Consider the following 23,976-nt stretch of genomic DNA (forward strand, 5'->3'; position numbering starts at 1 on the left):
TTTGCGAGAACTACGAAATGCATGGAGATTCGCCCTATTTTAAAAAGGATATTCTGATTGAGTAATTCTCTACCAACTCACACGAAATCGGAAAAAGTTGCCCCGACCCCTCTTCGATTTGCTTGAAACTTTGTCCTAAGGGTTGTAGAGCAGATAATTACAGAAATTTTTATACAGAAACATAAGGGGTTTGCTTGTAAACTTCACGAGTTATCGCAATTTTACGAAATAGTACGCCATCAAATCGGGCGTCTAATTTTACATATAAATCCCTTTGACTCCAAATTTCTATCTCATCACCGTGTCAGGCTGCAAATTATTGAAAAACAACTCTTTTTTCGCATGTTCAAAAAATGAAGGGGTCGTACCGCCCCTCCGTCATGAGATATCAAAAAACGGACCTCGGATTCGTGATCAGGGACAAAAGTTACCCCTTAGGACAAAGTTTCACGCAAATCGAAGAGGGGTCGGGGCAACTGCTGTGTGAGTTGGCGGAGAATTACTTATTTGAAAATTTAACAGATTGATGATTTGAAGATTTGAAGATTTGAAGATTTGAAGATTTGAAGATTTGAAGATTTGAAGATTTGAAGATTTGAAGATTTGAAGATTTGAAGATTTGAAGATTTGAAGATTTGAAGATATGAAGATTTGAAGATTTGAAGATTTGAAGATTTGAAGATTTGAAGATTTGAAGATTTGAAGATTTGAAGATTTGAAGATTTGAAGATTTGAAGATTTGAAGATTTGAAGATTTGAAGATTTGAAGATTTGAAGATTTGAAGATTTGAAGATTTGAAGATTTGAAGATTTGAAGATTTGAAGATTTGAAGATTTGAAGATTTGAAGATTTGAAGATTTGAAGATTTGAAGATTTGAAGATTTGAAGATTTGAAGATTTGAAGATTTGAAGATTTGAAGATTTAAAGATTTGAAGATTTGAAGATTTGAAGATTTGAAGATTTGAAGATTTGAAGATTTGAAGATTTGAAGATTTGAAGATTTGAAGATTTGAAGATTTGACGATTTGATTAATTTAAAGATTAGAAAAATGCAGAATTTTAAGAGTGAACACAAAAAAAACAATTCTAAAAATCGTGACGTGACGAATGCGAGAACCACGAAAGAATATATTCACGTTTATAGTGCAAATGCACCATACTCATGAATAAATTCCTTCGTGGTTCTCATATTCGTGAACTGAATTGTTTTTTTTTCTGTGAAGATATTAAAAACTAGTAAATCTTTCTTATTCCTCAATAAAATGTATCTTTCTTTTGGTAAAACTGAAATAATTCTGGCGAAAGAATTTCTGGTGAAAAGCATCTCGAGGATGGTATATTCTGAGGAATGATTATTTTGGAAATGAAATTCCGAGGAATGGGATAGAACCACTCGTATGTCGATGTCTTAAGAATTATTGATTTTTTTTTTAATATTTGCGTTTTTTTTTCTCTTGTAAACATTTTTAAAATCGTGGTCAAATCAGGTTGACAAAATTAATTTGATATGATTGAATTAATATGTGTGAAAACAAAAAAATTAAAAAGCAATATTTTTCAGGGAGTAAAATGTTTTATACATTGTTCTCTTTAACCCTTTCAGACCTAAATCTAAAAAAAAAACTAATTTTAATGATGGGAAAATGATTCTTTTAACCATATGATTGAATTACTTTTTTAACTAATTTTAACGTAAACTTTAAAATTTAAAACAATGCAAAACAAAAATTCTCCTAATTCTCAAAGCTGGTATAAAGATTCAATTATATATTTGTTGCAAAAGTCCATTCATGGCCTGGACTATGATCTGAAAAACAAAACTTTGATTTTGGTTAATAAAAATATTAACTTCAAAATCCTTACTGCACTTTTAGTTGCATTCATCCAGGATTTACTCTCCCCTTCTCCCAGCCTGACTCAACTTGTCGCATTTCCGGCCTGGCTTGCGCTCCGTTGACAGGTTCGGAAAACTGCAGACAGAGAGACTGAATGGAAAAATCCATCCCATCAGCTGAGACGGAGCACCTGCTGGCCTGACATTCTTAGACGTTGTGAATGGCAAAATAAAAAGAGGCAAAAAAATGTATTGAAAGAACCCAAATCTGCCAAAATGGAAAACGATAATGAACGTTGCAGCAAATTTATGGATTCGGGAAAAAAAAGTTGGTTTCGTTCCAGTTCTGTTGAATTGTGTGGGGGGTGGCTTGGAGGTGACCAATGACACTGATTGACGGGTTTTTAAGTCATCGATTTTCATTAAAAGGGCGGTTTTGGTGGAAAATGGAATTGAGGTGGGTCTGTCTGCCGGAGGGAGGATCCTCGCACATTTAAAGGTGAAAATTGAGCGCTTTTCATCAAATTGATTTAACGTGGAGGGTGGTGGGAAGCTGGTCAGGAAGGGGGAATTGAGTACGGGGAAGGGAAATTATTTGCAGAATACTGAGAATGTGTAATGAGCGGAAATTAATGACAGAAAAGCAAGCAACCTTCACAAATTTAATCACGTTTTTGGTCAGTCAAAAGCAGATGAACGAGAAAATTAATGACTTGGAAACGATTTTCATATACACTAGCGAGTAATTATGCTGAAAAGGTGCACAATTTTCATCCTATAATTTTCTGATTTGATTTAAATCTGATTGGTATAATTTGGGAACAATATGACTCACCTTGATCTTCCCCTCCTCAAAGTGTTCATGCCCGAGCAGCAACTTGAGCCGCGCCACGGACCGTTCGTACCGGCTGTTCACCAGCGCCTTCTTGCCACCGCCGGACTTCCCACTGGAACTCCCAGCGTGGATGGCCGCTGGCGAGGGCAGCACCGACCCCGTTGAGGTCGAGCTCGTCGTCAGCGAGAGGGCAGCCGCCGCCGAAGCGATCATGGCCAGCGGTACCGCCAACTCGCCGCCACCACCTTCAAGCGAGTTTGTCAAATCGCCGGACTCCTCGTCCGACTTGTGGCGCAGGGAAGACTTGGTGGATTTCTTACTGCTAGTGGCGGTCACTGTGGAGGTACTGCCGTCGGTGCCGCTGCTGCTGTTGCTACTGCTACCGCTTCCGGAGGTTGCATTGGCCACCGCCGGTAGGGTTAGAAACTCCAACCTGGACGGGGGCTGTATCACGCCCAGCGGCTGATCGTTGATGAGCCATTCGAGCCGGGCCGCGGGCAGTGATTCGTTTGATATGCATTCGACCTCGAGAAACTCGTCCGCGCCGTAGTACGGCTTCATGTCCACTATCACCGGATCGCTTTTGGGTAAATCTGCGGGGGAAGAAGCGGGATGTTGTTGAGTTGGCAAAACCCTTCAAGCCATGTTGTTGGTTGAGACCCACCTACTACATTTAAATCTCTAGTTACTATCTTAGTGTGGAAGGAGGGTGCCGCCTCGGTCACCTCGCAGCTGTACTTCCCGCTGGTGTGTGGTTCCACGTTACCCAGGATCACGTGGCTTGCGTTGGAGTGATCGACCTTTAAAAAAAAAGTTGCAATGAAATCAACCGTGCAACACCACGTCAAACCCCGTTTACTCACATTGACGTTGATGCCCGCCTTCGGGAAGATCTTGATCGACGGGATCTCCTTCGAGGTGTAGCGGAAGAACTCGTGCTTGCCTTTGTACCACTTGACCGAGTACAGGTCCTCGTCGGGCAGGTCGCACTCGCAGATCAGCACCGCCGAGCTGCCAAGCGCCACGGCCTGCGGAACGCGGATGTGGACGCTGTCGAGACCGTACACGGCGTAGGTTACTGGAAGCGAAAGCGAAAAAAGAAAACAAATCTGTTAGTTTCGTGGAAGGACAGCGCGCCTCTCTTTGAAGTGACAATGTAGACAACAACAGATTCCAGCTCGGATTTAATGAGCCATCCAACCAAGCAAGGGAAAATGTTTTGGCTTGGGTCGGTACGAGTTTGGAATCTTGTTTTAAGACTTTATTCAGGGGAAAAGAACAGAGAACCGGTTTTCCAGATGATGAGGGCCGTGTATCGAAGTAAACTCAGTTGTGTAAAAAAGTCAAAAGAAATGTTGTTGTTTTGTTTGTTCGTCATTGTTGATTAGAATTTGCAGGCTGTTTTTAGAAAATGGCATTTTGAATATATAAAAATCTGTATCATGAGAAATGAATTTCTGATCGATTTGGTGTCCTCGAAAAAGTTATTGGGTACACAGAAAAAAAATCTGAAAGTTACATTGTTAATTTATGCCCGTCATGAAACATATAAATTGAAATGCAAATTTATGTAAATATGCGACAAAGCATACGTAAAGCATTATTTTACGTGAGTTTCAGAAGATTACGTCAATCTTAAGTATACATCTACTTGTGATTTGTCAGAAAAACGTTACTTAATCCACCTTTAGGTGGTTGGTGCCTTTCTCTCATATGGGTCATTCCACCTGAAGTGTGCAAGTAAAAATGCAAATTTGAAAATTACCATCTCCGATTCTGCTCAAATTTGGCAGAGCTGTTGAGACTATCAAAACATGCAAAAATCCCGAATTTCATCCAAATCGGACCACCCCCTCCATTTTTGTACCCTCCCAAAAAATGAGGTCAAATTTAAAAAATAAATAGGGTTGTTTTGAGATACGGCCATTTAAAGTTTTCAATTGCGCAATATAGGTGGAAAAAATATGTTAATCTAAATTTTGATCACGGAAATGGATTCTACGTCCGATTTCCTTCAAAATTGAGTCTAAGACCGACCCTCTAAGACGTGTGGTTCCTGAGTTATCGTCGTTTGAAGATAAAGGTTTCGCTCAAAAATCGCCGAAAAGTCGATTTTTTGGGAGGGTGCAAAAATGGAAGGGGTGGTCCGATTTGGATGAAATTCGGTATTTTTGCATGTTTTGGTCGTCTCAACAGCTCTGCCAAATTTGAGCAGAATCGGAGATGGTAATTTTCAAATTTGCATTTTTTCTTGCACACTACAGGTGGAATGACCCATATGAGAGAAAGGCACCAACCACCTAAAGGTGGATTAAGTAACGTTTTATAGACCCATATATAGAGTAAAATAAAGAGAAAAAAAAACACCTAAACTGTTTTGACTTTGTTGATAGTCCAATAGATAGTTGGTTGCTAAAATACAGCCTCAGGAGTATTAATTTTTTTGAAAAAAATAGTTTTTTTCAGAGTCATCTATTTAGCCCTAAATTTTCAAGTCTCAATAATTTCAAAAGAAGGGGACCAGCATCCTACTCCATCAAGCCACTTATGTTGCCATATTAGCACTTTGACGTTCAATTACGGCTCATAAAAAGCGTTTTCAACTGAAATCGAATGATAAATAGCTAAATAAGAAGTGAGCAAGCAAGCTGCTATCAACAGTTTTACAAAAGAAATTGTTTAAATAGTTAAAATCAGCAAATTGGATGGAGTTAGAAGCGAGTGCTTAACCTGCCAAACATACAAGAATTTCCTCTATTGGTTTGATTTTCAATGTTGAAAATTAAACTTGTATGACATTTTCTTTTTTATCATAATTAATTTAATTAAATACCGTAAAACGGGGTGATTTTTCCGCAAAATGAAGAGTACAATTAAAATACGTAAGGAATGGTTAAGAATCATACTGACCGTGGTAGAGAAGTGTTCAAAGTACCACGAAAAGAACATTTCATAAAATTTTGAAAAGTTTAAAATGTTAGTTAACTATAGTTAAGAAAATGTAGATGAAAGTCATTATTTTAAACTTCTCAAAGTGTCATGATTTTCTCAATGAACATTATTTTGAATCGGAAAACGGAATGCATATTCGGATTCTTTGGACAATTTTCCACTAGGAGAAGGTTAAATAAGCTTGTAAATAATAAATAATGTGTGTTTTTAAAACACAATTAAAAAAAAATCTCCAAATCTCAATCCAAATCGCAATCTCAGTTGAACAAATTTCATGTAAAATGTCAAAACTGGTGTTTCGTGCTTCGAATTCAGTATAAAATGCAATATAAATCGATAATTTTAAAACAAAAAAATAGTTTTAACAAATTTCAGGTAATGTTCTGACTTTTTAACAATTTTACCTAAAATTTATATGTTTTTTTGTTAAAAAGCTCATAAACTAAGTTAACTAAATATAAACATTGATTTTTTCTTAAAAACTATATCAGCTAGTTTAGTGATGGTACATTTAACGTACAAATAAAGTTTGCACATTTTAAATTTGATTTTGACAAGAAAAACTACGACTATCAAAGTCACCCCGGAATTTAAACTAAGAATTTTTAAAGTAACTATTTTTCTAAACACTATTGCAAATACTTTGTTTTCCAAAATAGTGCATGGACTTTGTGTGGCCTACCCCAGTACATGTTTTAAAAATAATAATCTTGAGAAAAATATTTATTTTTTATTCATTTATATAAGCCTCAATAACTTTTTTAAAAATGTCTAAAAAAAGGAAACATATCCATGTGAAATTTTAGATTCATCTCGACATTTTTTTAAATAAAACATATTTTACAAATTATCTTTAAATCACTACTGCCAACTGGAAAAAATCGGGACTACAGTCTTAATAGGTACAAAAGATCGATTTAATTTTTCTTGCTCTGTTCCTGTTTAAACAGTAATCAATAAAAATAACATTTTGCAGAAAAATTGCACCTCAATCTAATGTAAAATTTTCTGAGGATTCCGAAAATGACAAAATTGAGACCAAAAAGTGCCGCTATGGAAGCCTACGGGGCAAAAAGCAACGTTGTAAAATGTTTGTTATAGAAAAATCATAAAACTATGAGAAAAACTGCGATTGGCCAAAAAGTTAATACCGTAGGCTTATAGTTCATGAAATTCCCTAACTTTTGACCTATGGGAGTATGGATGTTGGAGGCTGTTGCAAAAAGTTATTAAGGTTTTAAAAAAATCCATTTTTAACGGTAATTTGCAAAAGCTATGAGAAAAAGTCAAACCAATCCTGGATGTCTATAGCACATTTTAAAGGACTTCAAAAGACCATTCGAATGCATCTAAGAGAGTTGGAGTTGATGAAGTTTTACGGAAATGCGAGCAATTTTAATATTTTTCATGTTTTTTGGACCTCAAACTTCAATGCCCGTTTTACCCCACTTTCCATTGTCGTAGAGGGCTCATATTTGGCATGAGTTCATCTCATGTATAGACAAACAAACCCTGAAAGTTTCATCCAAATCGGAGCACCTCGATACGACCTGTTTCACATTGGTGAAAAACTCGCTCTTAAACACCTGTCCTAATTCGATACATTTGTCCTGATTTTCATCAGATGCCGATGTTTTATGTTCTACATGTATATCGACAAAAAAAGTCAGAGGATGGTTTGAGCACACACTAATTTTTATTTCAAATTTGTTTTCAGAGCATTAAAATATACATTTTCATGAATCATCAAAACAAATTAGAAGACATTTGGTTGTATCATTGTCGAGATAAAGCTATTTGAAGTTAGCAGTTTCAAAAATCGGGTGACACGATATCTTAACATTGCCATGACCAAATCAGCTCAAAAAGTTTGGTGAAGACTCATTAAACCGGTCCTTTGTGCACGACGAAAGCCGATTTTCAAAAATCTTATTTTATGAAAAAATAAAATATTTTTGAATTTTTCATTTAAAAAATCGTTAGTTTTTGATTTTGGTATTTGTTTAAAAAGCAAAATTTCAAAATTGGGCTTCGTCATGCACAAGGGATATGTCTTGAGGGTCTTCACCGCAAATTTTAGCCAATTTGGTCCATCCCATCTTGATATATCGTGGCACCCGTAAATCAACTCGGTGTTTCGAGAAAAACGCTTTGAAAGTTTGAAAGTTGCGGACGGCAAAATTTTCATGTAACATCTTCATGAAACTTTTAGGAGTGATTGAAAATCATCTTTTTAGAGGATTCAATAAATTTTCTGTAATATGAAATTTAAAAAAAAAATATTAATCTGATTTTCCAAACCAAAATTTGATTTTTTTTATTTTGAGAGTTTCCAGTTTTGGAAAAATCCCGGGAATCCGCGGGATAGACGCACTATAAACAAAATCCGCAAATAGTTTTTATCTGAATTATATTTTTTTAAGCAAAGTAAGCAGAAACCGAAAAAGGAGTTGCAAAATCTTCAATCTTTTAAACTCGATTGATAAGTCTTTTGATTACCTACCCAACGATAGGCCAGCAGATAAATTCGGACACAGTTTTTGTACAGATGAGTGAGATCCTGCTTAAAAAAATTACATAAATATCACTTAAGTGGTTACAACTTGAGACAGGGTTGCCAGAATCTTCGATCTATTGGACTCAATTGCAAGGTTTTTTTGTTTATCTATCCAACGATAGGTCGTAAGATGTATCCGGAGGCAGGGTGCCAGATCTTCGATAATTTAGACTCATTGATATGACTTTATCATTTATCTAACTTCCTAATATCTGCGAAAACACATTCGTAAACATAACTTTTGAACTACTTATCGCAACTAGACCCTAGAGACCCTATAAATCAAATCAGATGCGACCGATTTGGCCTACATCGGTTCAGCCAGTGCTGAATGAACTGGATAACATTATTGGTAACACACATACACACATACGCACAGACGGACAGACATTTGTTCAGTTTTAGATTCTGAGTCGATAGGTATACGTAAAGGTGGGTCTACGAGCTTTATCGGAAAAGTTTATTTTTAGAGCAGGATTATAAGCCTTACCTCAGTGAGGAAAGAAAAAAAGTTAATAAAAAATTGGCATTTTTTTTTTGCTTGTACGTTTTTTTCTAAATAGTCCTCATCAATGCCTACAGCTTTGCCAAGTATTTTTTTTAGCATCCAAAATTGTAAGTTTGAGATAAATAGAAAAATAAGGAAAATCAAAATGCATAAGATTTTGCAGCGAATTGCTTATGAGAATAGTTTTACTGGTTAAATAATATAATACTTATTTTTCACAATTTCATCTGAAATAAAGAACGGTAAACCGGAGGGTAATTCTCCGCCAACTCACACAGCAGTTGCCCCGACCCCTCTTCGATTTGCGTGAAACTTTGTGCTAAGGGGTAACTTTTGTCCCTGATCACGAATCCGAGGTCCGTTTTTTGATATCTCGTGACGGAGGGGCGGTACGACCCCTTCCATTTTTGAACATGCGAAAGAGGTGTTTTTCAATGCAGCCTGAAACGGTGAGATAGAAATTTGGTGTCAAAGGGACTTTTATGTAATTAGACGCCCGATTTGATACTCAGAAAAAACATCGAAAAAACACAAAGTTTTAAAAATTCTCCCATTTTCGTTACTCGACTGTAAAATTTTGGAACATGTCATTTTATGGGAAATTTAATGTACTTTTCGAATCTACATTGACCCAGAAGGGTCATTTAGAACAAAATTTTTCATTTTACAATTTCGTGTTTTTTCTAACTTTGCAGGGTTATTTTTTAGAGTGTAACAATGTTCTACAAAGTTGTAGAGCAGACAATTACAAAAATTTTAATATATATACATAAGGGTTTTGCTTATAAACATCACAAGTTATCACGATTTTACGAAAAAAAGTTTTAAAAAAGTTGGTCGTCATCGATCATGGCCGTTCAACGTCACCCGCGACAGACACGGACGACGAAACAAAGAGAAACGCAAAAAGTAACTTTTTCAAAACTTTTTTTCGTAAAATCGCGATAACTTGTGATGTTTATAAGCAAACCCCTAATGTCTATATATCAAATTTTTTGTAATTGTCTGCTCTACAACTTTATAGAACATTGTTACACTCTAAAAAATAACCCTGCAAAGTTAGAAAAAACACGAAATTTTAAAATGAAAAATTTTGTTCTAAATGAAAAAATGACCCTTCTGGGACAATGTAGATTCGAAAAGTACATTAAATTTCCCATAAAATGACATGTTTCAAAATTTTTACAGTCGAGTAACGGAAAATGGGAGAATTTTAAAACTTTTTAGTGTTTTTTCGATGAAAATACGTTTTTCGGAATTCTGAGTACGCTATCAAATCGGGCGTCTAATTTTACATAAAAGTCCCTTTGACACCAAATTTCTATCTCATCACCGTTTCAGGCTGCAAATTATTGAAAACACCTCTTTTCGCATGTTCAAAATGGAAGGGGTCGTACCGCCCCTCCGTCACGAGATATCAAAAAACGGACCTCGGATTCGTGATCAGGGACAAAAGTTACCCCTTAGGACAAAGTTTCACGCAAATCGAAGAGGGGTCGGGGCAACTTTTCCCGATTTCGTGTGAGTTGGTAGAGAATTACCCCGGAGTAAAATTGATAAGTTACAATTTATTTTACATATTATGTAAAATAAATTGTAATCTTATAAATTTTACTCCGGTTCACCGTACTTTATTTCAGGTATCCTTGCAAAAATAAGTAAAATTTTTCAATGCGACTGAGTGTAAAAAGTCCTAAGCCCAAAGTTTGTTTGTACCTTTTCGAAAGTCTGGCGAAAAATTCGCATGCAACAATCAACAACAAAGTTCTTATTCTCCCTCCCCTCAAGGAGTTCTGAGCGAGGTACGAAAGCACGCATGAATGGGACATTCCGGTGAAAAGTTTGAGCAGCTTTGCCGGAGAAGGCTTTCCACCGGGTGAAGAAAAAACGCGTCGTTGTTTTTTTTGTACTGCTTCAGGATTCTTTGAAGCGCGTGGGTCGTGTGCTTTTATGGCCCCTCATATAAAAAAGGGGGATGCGCTTAGAAAAAAAAGGATGAATGTAAAAATGTAAGAATTCGTTAACGGGGGATTCCTTGCAGCTTTGGCAGGGAAATTTACCCTTCTTTTGGGAGGAGTTTATCTCGAGCTAGGTCGATTTAATGCTGGTTTTCTCAGATTTTTATGATTTTCGTGAGACATTTATTCAATGAATAATTTAACTTTTTAGTATATTTTGTATTATTTGTAAGTCACATAAGGCACCCATTTTCCATGGTTAGGTTTAAAAAAAAATCATATTAGTTTATGGCAAGCTCAACTCTAGTGTCATTGCCTTTGCCCACACACAGCTCCTGTTACACCAATCCCCTCGTGAAATTTAATGAAACCTTCAACTACTGTGAACCACAAGAAGTTTCGCAAACAACAACACTCTAAATTTTTGGATCTCGTTTACTGCCACGTATAGAAATTCCTACGGTGACCCACTCTAGTCTAAGCCTGAGTTTACCATGCCCTAGCCCTAGTAGTAGTGGGTGTATCCACAGTCATGCTCGAGCACGCCTCCAAAAACAGCATCATGTTTCTTCCCGCAACAGTACCAGTGGCGCGGCAGTTCAGGTGTATAGTGCGAAAAACACATCATTAAAATATCTGCGAAATATCTCAGCTTTCCGTAAGACGAAAAACATGCCTCCAAGATGTTTTGGAAGCATTACCGGCGGGGGATCGTTTTTCCCATCATAACGACAGGCAGATTTCCCCGATTCGGAGACATTTCCTGGAGTCTTGTTGTGGGGGATATTATTTCAATTAACAAAATAAACGGAAACGGCATATTCAAATTTCGTTATTCAATTCACATGGTCACAAAATCAAACGTTATATTGCACAGTTAAGAAAAAGGCAAAATAGTAAAATGTTGTACCTGTTACTGGAAAACATTGAAATAATTTTGTTTAAGAAAAATGCTTGCTATTACCACCTTCTAAAGAAATGTCAAATTTGATAGAATACTTCTTTTTTTGAATTTGCGCATACACATTTTTTCACAAAAATTGGAAAAAAAGTTATTGGATGAATGTGAATATTGTTTTAACAGGTCTTCAAAATTTATCATTTTGGAAAAAAAACTATAAGTTAATTACAAATTTGTATGAATATTTAAGTATGCCATAGCGGTATACTGTCAAATATAAGTAAAATAATTACAAATTTCTCCAAATAACCGATAAAGTAGAATGTTATTCTTATCTGTTGTCCAAAACAAAAATCTTGCAAGTGTATCATTTGTAATTACTCTTAGCTTTAAGAACAATGTAATTACAAAAACCGACTCGGTCCTAACCAGGTCCCTGTACCGAAAAGGACATAAGAAAAATAAATTCTGAAAAAAGTGTATCAATTGATTGAAAAAGGGTAATTCTCTACCAACTCACACGAAATCGGGAAAAGTTGCCCCGACCCCTCTTCGATTTGCGTGAAACTTTGTCCCAAGGGCTAACTTTTGTCCCTGATCACGAATCCGAGTTTTTTGATATCTCGTGCGGTACGACCCCTTCCATTTTGAAATGCAGGTGTTTTTCAATAATTTGCAGCCTGAAACGGTGAGAGATAGAATTAGACGCCCGATTTGATGGCGTACTCAGAATTCGAATAAACGTATTTTCATCGAAAAACACTAAAAAGTTTTAAAATTCTCCATTTTCGTTACTCGTAAAATTTTGAACATGTCATTTTATGGGATCTTTTCGAATCTACATTGTCCCAGAAGGGTCATGTTTTCATTTAGAACAAAATTTTCATTTTAAAATTTCGTGTTTTTTCTAACATTGCAGGGTATTTTTAGAGTGTAACAACACAAAGTTGTAGAGCAGACAATTATATATAGATAAGGGTTTGCTTATCACGAGTTATCGCGATTTTACGAAAAAAAGTTTTGAAAAAGTTACTTTTTGCGTTTCTCTTTGTTTCGTCGTCCGTGTCTGTCGCGGGTGACCATGAATGGCCATGATCGATGACGACCAACTTTTTCAAAACTTTTTTTCGTAAAATCGCGATAACTCGTGATGTTTATAAGCAAACCCCTTATTTCTATATATCAAATTTTTTGTAATTGTCTGCTCTACAACTTTGTACAACATTGTTACACTCTGAAAAATAACCCTGCAATGTTAGAAAAAACACGAAATTTTAAAATGAAAATTTTTGTTCTAAATGAAAAAATGACCCTTCTGGGACAATGTAGATTCGAAAAGAACATTAAATTTCCCATAAAATGACATGTTCCAAAATTTTTTACAGTCGAGTAATGAAGGGTCGAATTAGATCGAAAATGGATTTTCCGAAAATGGTGACGTTTTGAGCTTTGGTGTCTTCAGAAGAGTTGCAATGGGGCAACTTTTGTTTGGTTCGTGGTTCACGATTAGGTGATTTTGAAAATCTAACTTTTCAGGGAATTTTTTTGTCTTCAGTTGATGGCTTGCCAATCCAGCAACTCGAAACACCAAAATTTTATCTCGTGCCGCATTTATTAAGCTGAGCAAATTCAAAATCAGTTTTTGAACGTGGCAATTCAGGTTAACAGAGAGTTATTCGAGCACTTTTAGAGCTCATTTTCATTTTTTGACATGTCAATTTGGACTTAAAGTTACAGCCATTTTAAGGTAAAGATGCAAATTTAAAACTTAAATATTCAAAATGGCGCAAGCCAAATTTTGCATAGGTTGCATTTGAAAGAGACGCAGCCTGGGGTGTTTTTCTCTTCATTTGAAAGTCTTTTTCAAGGAATTCCTTATGGGACCACCCTAACGAAATTCGAAAATGTCCATGTTTTTCCATTGGCTTGTCTGCTGCCTCAGAATTGAGCAATCAACAAATCGATTTTTGGTCATATTTTGGGTTTCCATGTAAAATTATCATTTAAACCCAAAATATGACCAAAAATCGATTTGTTGACATTTTGGCTCAATTCTGAGGGCAGATTCAGATTCAGCGGGCAAAATTACATGGAAAAACATATATTTGGACAATTTTCGAATTTCGTTAGGGTGGTCCCATAAGGTTTTCCCTTGAAAATTAGACTTTTTCAAATGAAGATATCTCAAGTTTAAAGAAAAACACCCCTGAGATTTTTTCAGCGTTTGTAGTGCTAGATCTCTTCTTTCAAATGCAACCTAGTGCTTAAAATTTGGCTTGCGCCATTTTGAGATATTTAAGTTTTAAATTTGCATCTTTTTTACCTTAAAATGGCTGTAACTTTTGACCCTTAAGTCCAAATTGACATGTCAAAAAATGAAAATGTTTGTTTTGTAGAGCTCTAAAAGTGCTCCGAATATCACTTTTCTCTAAAAGTTAACCCTGAATTGCCACGTTCAAAAAACTGATTTTTGAAGGTTTGCTCAGATGCTTTTTATAAATTTGGTCATAGAAGGCGTAGATTACGAGATAAAATTTTGGTGTCTTCGACAAAGTTGCTTGGATTGGCAAGCCCATCAACTTTCTAGAAGACAAAAAATTCCCAAAAATATTCCTGAAAAGTTAGATTTTCAAAATCACCCTAATCGTGAACCACCCTAATTTTGAACCAAACCAAAAGTTGCCCCTTTCCATTTGCAACAACTCTTCTGAAGACACCAAAGCTCCAAAACGTCACCATTTTTCGGAAAATCCATTTTCCACTTAATTTTGCGATCTGGACCACTGTGAAATGGGAGAATTTTTAAAACTTTTTTAGTCTTTTTTCGATGAAAAATACGTTTATTCGGAATTCTGAGTACGCCATCAAATCGGGCGTCTAATTTTACATAAAAGTCCCTTTGACACCAAATTTCTATCTCATCACCGTTTCAGGCTGCAAATTATTGAAAAACACCTCTTTTTTCGCATGTTCAAAAATGGAAGGGGTCGTACCGCCCCTCCGTCACGAGATATCAAAAAACGGACCTCGGATTCGTGATCAGGGACAAAAGTTACCCCTTAGGACAAAGTTTCACGCAAATCGAAGATGGGTCGGGGCAACTGCTGTGTGAGTTGGCGGAGAATTACCCAAAAAGAAAAAATAATATTTTGACGTGTTTTTTTAAAGAATGAACTATTGATTGACATTTTTTAATAATGAAAATGGATGTTGAAGATCATAATATTGTTTTTGATTTCATAATTTAACCGCTGGAATATTATTCATGTCTGCATGCATGCATGCATGTCTGCATAGTGCATAGTTGAACCATTAGGAAATTCCAAACGCAAAACCATTTTTTTCTCGAAAAAAAATTCTCAAGGCTTAGATATTTTTGGTTACAAATGATTGGAAAACAACTTAACAATTTGCGTAAAAAACTATTTTCAATTCTAATATTGAAAGAGTGGCTTTGAATTTCATTTTTATTTTACTTTTTTAGTCGAGGGACAAAAACTTCAAAAAATATTTTCAATAAAAATAGTAGTCATGTAAACTAAAAACAACAAGAAATTCATTTAACTACGTTTATAATCAAAATTTTCGCACGCTTTAAATTTAGATTAAATGTGAAATTCTGTTGTACATTACTGAGATATTGTAAAATAATCGTTGCAAAACAACTAAACTGACGTAAAATGCATTTTGAAACAGCTTGATAACATGGCTTGTAATTTAAATTCATTTTGTTTTTACCTTAACTTTACCTTTGAAAATTTAAATAAGTTTAATTTAAATCATGTATCAAAATTCAAAATAATACCACTCTAAAAATTGTTAGTCAAAAATTGTATTGTTCAATTCATTTTTAAAATGGTAGTTTATGCAACAAGTTGCAAAAAGAGGATTTTTTCAGCACGAGTCGTACATTTATCCAACGACGTTCACCGAGTTGGATAAATACGAAGAGTGGTGAAAAAATCAAGTTTTGCAACGAGTTCCATACAACGTTTTTTGTAATTCCAAAAAAACACACACTGAGTGAAATTTTAAGTCACATTTTAATGTATTTTGTCAAAAAATCGTTTAAATCAAAAAAATGTTGAAAAGTGTTACTTTTCAAAACAAGTGCTGAAAAGTTCAACTTTTCAGCACTCATTTGAGTGCTGAAAAGTAGAACTTTTCAGCATTTATTTTGAAAAGTGTTGCTATTCGATTCTGTTATTTTTGGTACAGAAAAGTAGGCTATTTCATCGTTCAAGAATGACAGGAAAAGTGAGTAGTTTCGCGACGGAATTGCAAAAATATATTTTTTCAACCCTTAACGTATTAACAATATGTTGAATAAGAATGATGGGTCTGGGGGTGAGATTGGGTCACCCCCTAGACCCAATGTCACCCCTGATGACGGTACCAATTTTCTCTTCAGGTAGGGAACCCTAGAATCACCCAATTCAACGTAAAAATTTAGGTAATTTGAAAAAATAGGAAATTTTCCAGATTTTAAGTTTTGTTGGTTGTAGAACTTTTGTGATTTTAATAATGGAATCAAAATGAATGTTGGTTCAATGTTCATCAAATATCGTTGAAAATTGATAAATAAACACCTGGGTGATGAGTAGCGTGGTTCACGTTTCTATGAAAAAGACAAAAGTTGTTATTTTGTCTTGCATCAACCGGAATTTCGTTCTTTTATGTCCCCAGAAGCACTCCTGAAAATTTTAGCCCATTTGGTAAGGTATAGGAGCTCCAGTTTTAATTTGAAATTTATATGGGATTTTGATTTATTTTCCATGGGAAACTATCCATTGTATTTTTTTTTAATAAATCGATGAAATGACTTGATTCTTATAGTAGGAGATAGGTTTGAACTGGGGAACATACCAACATGCTAGGAAGTGACCCTTTAAAGATACAGATACTTTTAGATGGTGGCTTTTGAAGTAAAGCCCCTTCAAAAGCCACCATCTAAAAGTATCTGTATCTTTAAAGGGTCACTTCCTAGCATGTTGGTATGTTCTACAAAGTTGTTCCCCAGGTCAAAACCTATCTCCTACTATAAGAATCAAGTCATTTCATCGATTTATATAAAAAAAAAATCCTAATACAATGTAAAAAAAGATAGTTTCCCATGGAAAATAAATCAAAATCCCATATAAATTTCAAATTAAAACTGGAGCTCCTAGACCTTACCAAATGGGCTCAAATTTTCAGGAGTGCTTCTGGGGACATAAAAGAACGAAATTCCGGTTGATGCAAGACAAAATAACAACTTTTGTCTTTTTCATAGAAACGTGAACCACGCTAGTGATGAGTAAAGAGAATGCGTAACGTGATTTTCGAATGATCCCACTTTGTTTACATCTATAAAGCAAGAGGATGTTCAAGCAAAAGCATGACTTTTTTTTACTGATAAATGAGCTGTCTAGCTTTTGACATTTTTTGCTGGAAAATTGTGTGTGTTTCAAGTTTTGATCGGTTAGAAGAGGTTTTTTATTTTTACGGGTGACAAACTTTTAAACGATCGATAACAATACTCTCTGCTTTTGGCGAACAGTAAATTGGTTCAACTTTGACAGTTCAAAATTGTGGCCGTTTTGCGAATCACTATTCAGCACAAAGAGAAACACGTGTCAAAATTATAATTTTACTGGAGCGTGAACAATAATTCTAAATATTTTTTTGATTTAAGACCAAATTTCCTACAATTTCAGTTTTGTTTGGCTAAGTGAAAATTATTATGTGTAGTTATAACTATTTTTTTCTTATTTGGGTGATTTCATAGGCATCACATTGAGAAAGAGTCAAGCAAGTTATGAATGCTGAAAAAAATTGTAGAATTGGTTGTAAACTATGATTTAATCAAATAGGTCAATTTCAGGCTTATTACAAATTTAGAAATTTCGGAAGTTTTCATACAATACTGACCGTTTCGTTATATTGTTGATTTCAATAAACACCAAGAAAAAACCACTGCCCTTTAAAAAATAACAGTGAAAAATCGTACTGCGAAAACATTACATCTTTTTATGCTAAAATCCAGAAGTCATTTTTTTAAATAGCAGCACAAGATAGTAAAAATCATAATTTCTCACGTCATATTTTTGAAGTGCATTAAATTTGCTATTGACATCATTACATTGTCATATTATTTTTAGTTGAAAGACCAATTTTATCCAATTTGGCAATACGATTATGCCATGTATCAAATTTCTTTCGTTCCAAAGCTCACTGAAGTTGGCTAAACTACTCAATTTCAGCGCTCCACCAAGAAAGAAAAAAAAACACTCCAAATTCGTACCCAGATGATAGCACGATATCTGACCGAACTGATCCTGGGCACGCGACTCCGGCACAATCTAAAAATATAGGGGAAGAAACAACAGCAAAAAGCTTCCTATAACTTTTCTCTGCCCCCCTGCCAGACTGACTGTCTGCACAACCCGACTAAAAAATGTGGTCTTTAAAGTTTATTTTATTTGAGCCATGTTTTCTTTTTACAGGAAAGGTAAATTAAAAATGGCTGCCAATACTAACCGTCTTTACCGTGAAAGTTAGGTTAAAATTGAGAAATAGTTAAGATGAAATCAAGTAAACCAAATTGACCATAAATTCTAAAGTATTCAGCTGGTTGTCATCCACGAGGGAACCGTGTTACGAAGTTCGGTATATCGTTTCTTGTGCCGGTGTAAAAATACATACATTCCGTCGGTCTGACGCCTCATTCTGGGCTCGGACGATGGACCCGGCAATCACGTAACACGTTTAGGAAAAGGAAAACCCGGCAAAAGTGAGACACGAAGCCTAACTGCAGATCAAATCAAATTTGCTAACTAATTAATTAAGTTTTTCCCTTCGCCACTACGTAACTTTGAAAGCGCCAAGGGCAGACGAAGAACAGGGCCAAATGGGATGAGTTTCCCTTTCTTTCGGCGGTGATAAAGTCATCGGATTGGGAGGGGAGTTTTCGGGAAGGGGGAAAATTAATTGAACTTTGAAGCTGTCAGAGTGGAGTTGTTGACTCTTTCGGGAAGAAAGAGGTCAACGGTTTTCCGAGGGTGAGATAATTTGTAGTCATTAGTTATTTTTGGGACGCGCAAAACTTTGCGAACTAACAGATCCGACTATAAATAACTAATTTGCGCCACTTTAAAAAGGAGTTTTAGAGGACACTTCTTAATAAACCCCCAACTCAACAAGTTCATAGTTCATTGGGTTAGAAAATTGGCACGCATTAAATTATGCTTTATCACTGCTTTGCCAAAAACAGAACCGGCTGAATGAGAGAGGGTGGCAAAAGCAGCAGCCGCTTGCATAAATTCATCTCGAGTGCCAGCCAGGCTGGCGAAAAGCGCCACTCTGTACTAATCCTTGAAGGATGCTGAGGACAAGGAGCGCTCTAATCGAATTCCGGCCGTGGTCTGGCTGGCTGGGGCATGCTGTTGTGGAACAAGAGGACATTAAATCGATATAATACATATTTAAAGATCCATCTTCGCGGCACTGCAACTTGTTGATGGCACTGTTGATACTGGGCCAAACTGTTTGGATTGTTGAATTTTTATGAGTAATGTGAAAAAACTCTTTGTTTCTTTAAATAGAAATACTTATTAAAAGATTAAAGCAAACCTCATAATCAAAATTATTTAATTAATTTCCAGAGAAATGAGCTTTTAAAAAGGCAAGAATCTCACAATCCAAGCTAAAGGCACCATTATTTATCGTTTATGAATTTCAATTACCATCCACAGCATCTTGTGCTTGCACTTTGCGCTGACCTTATAATAATCCTTCATCAATTACATTAATGCCAAGCCAAGCCAAGTCCTCTCCTAGCGAACGTGAACAACATAAACACGACCAATTATCATTCGCAAAACACACCCCCGAAAGATGCCAGCTCAGACCAGTCCGGTCCAATCCGGGGATTAAGCCCCCCAGACGAGAGTTCATGTCCACCTTCCCCTACCCCTCGTTGTTTGGCTCTGGTGTCGGAATAATGGCTGAAAATTAATTTTCCATATCTTTCCCCTAGGAGGTGCCACCACACTGCTGGTTCAGTGAACGCCCAAAGTTATACCCACACTAACGCACTAGTTCACAGCAGCAATTGCGGGATTAAACTGCATTAAATCGAGAGGAGCAGGGGATCGGCATTAGAGCACCTTAGAGAATTAGACTTAGAGTGACTTGTTTTATACATTTGTTGGGGTCAGCGTTAGCGTCAGCGTTTGAGTCAGAGTCAGAGTCAGAATCAGGGATTCAAAGTTATAGTTGAAGACAGCATCAGCATCAGCATCAGAATCAGAATCAGCAACAGCAACAGCAACAGCAACAGCAACAGCAACAGCAACAGCAACAGCAACAGCAACAGCAACAGCAACAGCAACAGCAACAGCAACAGCAACAGCAACAGCAACAGCAACAGCAACAGCAACAGCAACAGCAACAGCAACAGCAACAGCAACAGCAACAGCAACAGCAACAGCAACAGCAACAGCAACAGCAACAGCAGCAGCAACAGCAACAGCAACAGCAACAGCAACAGCAACAGCAACAGCAACAGCAACAGCAACAGCAACAGCAACAGAGCCACAGCAACAGCAACAGCATCAGAGCCACAGTTAACGTCACAGTCTGACATAATTAGAATCAGATTTAGAGTCAGAGTCAGAATCAGTGTCTGAGTCAGAGTCACAGTCAGCGTCAAAGTCAGAGTCAGAGTCAGAATCAGAATCAGAATCAGCTTCAGCGTCAGAGTCAGAATCAGAATCAGAATCAGAATCAGAATCAGAATCAGAATCAGAATCAGAATCAGAATCAGAATCAGAATCAGAATCAGAATCAGAATCAGAATCAGAATCAGAATCAGAATCAGAATCAGAATCAGAATCAGAATCAGAATCAGAATCAGAATCAGAATCAGAATCAGAATCAGAATCAGAATCAGAATCAGAATCAGAATCAGAATCAGAATCAGAATCAGAATCAGAATCAGAATCAGAATCAGAATCAGAATCAGAATCAGAATCAGAATCAGAATCAGAATCAGAATCAGAATCAGAATCAGAATCAGAATCAGAATCAGAATCAGAATCAGAATCAGAATCAGAATCAGAATCAGAATCAGAATCAGAATCAGAATCAGAATCAGAATCAGAATCAGAATCAGAATCAGAATCAGAATCAGAATCAGAATCAGAATCAGAATCAGAATCAGAATCAGAATCAGAATCAGAATCAGAATCAGAATCAGAATCAGAATCAGAATCAGAATCAGAATCAGAATCAGAATCAGAATCAGAATCAGAATCAGAATCAGAGTCAGATTCAGAGTTAAATTCAGAGTCAGATTCAGAGTCCGAATCAAAGACAGTCTAAGTCAAAGTAAGAGTCAGAGTCAGAGTCAGGATCAGAGTCAGAGTCATGGCAAAATCATGCTTTAATACGTCCATTTGTCTATGCCGCCACCATCATCGGTCGGTCAATGGCGGCGTCGATCCCTGAATCCGGTCGCACAGGTCCCGGAGGGACCGGAGCCAAACATCCTGGCCGTGTCTAACCACCACCCTGACCGGGTCCGGGATAATGGCGCTCTTTGGCCAAGCTTTAATTTAATTCCGAACATAATTGCATTCATAATACAACAGGAAATCGAACCATTTTATCGGTACCGAGCGTTTTCACCCGACCGAGAAAACCAGAACCGCAGGACGGAACCGATGACGGGTGGCAGGGGAAGGAGGGTAAAAGGGTTTTATCCCCAACAGGGAAGGCGTTAGAGCAAACACGACCAGACAACAGGATGCTGCCGGAGCCAATATTAGGCGAACATTTATCATCCTGGTGTACCAGGAACAGATACCAGGCGTCCCGGAGGATCGGTAGAGGGAACGATCGTGACTTGCCTGTACAGTGCGGTTGTTGGTCTGCTGATTTCGATTCGAACAAGTTCAGCAAAGTGCGGCTTGCAATTATTGATTTGGTGAAGCTAATTAATCTTCTCCGGTTGTTGATTTTAGTGCAGGTACTCGAACTTGGCAGTGTAAGATACTTTCGGTTTGTGGGAACCGTAATGGCCATTTGTTAAGTGCACTTTCCAGTCAATTAGGGCTTTCTCGGAAGGTTTGTTTTAATTGTATGTACTTGAGGTGAACTACTTGGCAAAGTAAACGAACATCATTGCCCTTTCTCTCATGCAACAAACTACAATCTGCAGAGTACACGTCTGACCGTTTATTCCTGCTAAATGAAAGTTTAAAAACTGACTCATTTGACTTTTCTGAACAAAAAATAATACAAATTCGCTCAATCATGTCCTTGGTTCGTCAAAATCGACCCGGCAATACCCTCACGGACCTCCCGTTACGACGCCCACCACCGGAGCGTCACCGATATTAATGACCTGCATCGCTGGGCTGAAACCGCACCGCAAAATTGATGTAGAACCAGCAGCAGAAGCTTTCGCGCCGGATGTGGTCCATCGGGAGGGAGGGGAGAGCAAAAGCTTCATTTGGCAAATAAATGGCTTTCGTTTGGCTCGTAATCGCAACATAATTCAACTTTTCCCGTGCCCAGTTCAGCTACCTTTCTCTGTCCGTTTCCATCGACCAGGTTGTTCCTCCACTCCCGGGGAGAGGTGCGTGAATCGGCGCTGACTTGGCCTTAGGGCGTCCAAATTGGAAGAAGTCGGGAAATTACAGAAAATACAAATGAAATACACATTTTTAATTTCAAGAAAATTTCAAATAAATGTTAAAACTCAAGCTCTTAATCAAAAACTAGGAACTGTTGAGATATATTTCAATGAATTAGGCCAATACTAATTTTATTTCAAATAGAATAATTAAGCTTCTATGAACAAATAAAAGTAGAAAAAGGGTTAGCCTCAAATAAGATTTTCAATGAATGCAAAACCCTCATGAAATGTCACAAACATCAATAAGCCATTTTTATTTTAATGATCCAAGTGCCAACTATTGAGCAGCAATGCAGGTCGGATGTTTTTATCTCGACCATGAAGTTATGGAAAATCGAATGAGTCAAAATCAATGTCTTGTGTTGAAAAGTGAATTGAAAATTTCGGTGATTTTTTTCCTTTGTACCCATTATTTTTAGAAAATTATTACCTTCAACTTTTCGCTAAACACCAGATTAATTATAAAATATTTTCTCAAGTAGGGGAAACATACCCATTTTAATCACACTTCCGCAGTTTTCCGCTTTTAAATCAACATTTTTGCATACATCAACAATGGAAAGTTGCTTGCTCACTTTTATTTGAGCTATTTGTTACTTTGGAACAGTCAAAAACACTTTATAAAAGCGGTAATTCTTGACCAAAGTGCTAATTAGGCTATTTGACAAAAAATCATCAGCTTAATTTTTCAATTCAGCACCTTCATTTTGCTGAAATTTTAGGAAAAAAACATTTTTTTTTATTTTATTGTTGTCAAAGTTTTTACACAATTCCATTTAAAACAGTTTTTGTAACATTTTGCATTGATGATACCAGAAAATTATAAAACATTGCAGAACAACAAATTGCCTAAAAAACTTTCTTCAAACCCAACAAAAGTATTTTTTTTAATTAGTTCTATGAAACTTGCTCATTTTTATTCAACATAATTTTACAAAAAAAAAATAAAAATAAATTTAAAATGCAGCTTTGTGTTTTTTTTTTCATTATTTTTTTTACACGTCCTTTTTGATTTTTGGCAAAAAAGGAGAAAGAAGCCATTTTGTGTCCTTAGTTCACCAATGCAAATCTCCATACAATTTTAACAGCTGTCCATACAAAATTGGAAAATCTGAATCATTCGAGTGTAAAGCCTGACAATTTGATGTCATCGGCTGGTATTTTAGGAAAAAAGCATTGCCGATTTTTAAATTAATGTTGTTTAACAGAAAAATAAATCTCAAACTCAGTATATTTTAATTTTTTGACATTTTTTGATATATAATAGGGAACACAAACCCGTAACTTTGGGCCATATAATCTACTTTAATCTAATCTAATCTAACACAAACGCAGCCAGATTAGATTACACCCCAAACACTTTTCTAGTCTGCATTAATAATTGCAGTACATCCGAGAATACCCAAAAATGTATTGCAAAAATTAAAGTGGCCAGCCCTACTGCGTTGTGTTTACCGCAGAAAGGATTCTGAGAACAGACCACATTTCACAGAATCTACAGGGGAGGAAGAATGCGTGGACATACCGTACCAAACGCTCCGATTTATAGTTGCATTGGTGTTGTGTAGGGTGTGTGAAGTGTATCATTTAACATTTCATTTTTTTACAATAGAACATTTGTCATTTAATAATATACCTTCATGCTTTGCTGAAATTTAAAAAAAATATCAAAATTAATTAAGAGAGGAGAGTTATTGTACAGTACCAGTGTGATAATAGTAGTTTATGCAACAAGTTGCAAAAAGCAG

The 23,976-nt window shown here is 36.3% G+C and overlaps 1 protein-coding gene across 1 annotated transcript in view; it reads right to left on the reverse strand.

The window, feature by feature from the left end:
* The window catches only part of LOC6052342, a 106,622-nt gene that overhangs the window by 39,582 nt on the left and 43,064 nt on the right, over window positions 1-23,976 (reverse strand). Inside the window, exons 2-4 of the mRNA XM_038266757.1 lie at window positions 3,535-3,749; window positions 3,336-3,471; window positions 2,672-3,264 (exon numbers count right to left, since the gene is read on the reverse strand). Coding sequence (XP_038122685.1) covers window positions 2,672-3,264; window positions 3,336-3,471; window positions 3,535-3,749 — 944 coding nt within the window. The remainder of the gene's footprint in view (window positions 1-2,671; window positions 3,265-3,335; window positions 3,472-3,534; window positions 3,750-23,976) is intronic.

The sequence above is a fragment of the Culex quinquefasciatus genome, chromosome 1 (assembly GCF_015732765.1).
Source record: "Culex quinquefasciatus strain JHB chromosome 1, VPISU_Cqui_1.0_pri_paternal, whole genome shotgun sequence".
Lineage (NCBI taxonomy): Eukaryota > Metazoa > Arthropoda > Insecta > Diptera > Culicidae > Culex > Culex quinquefasciatus.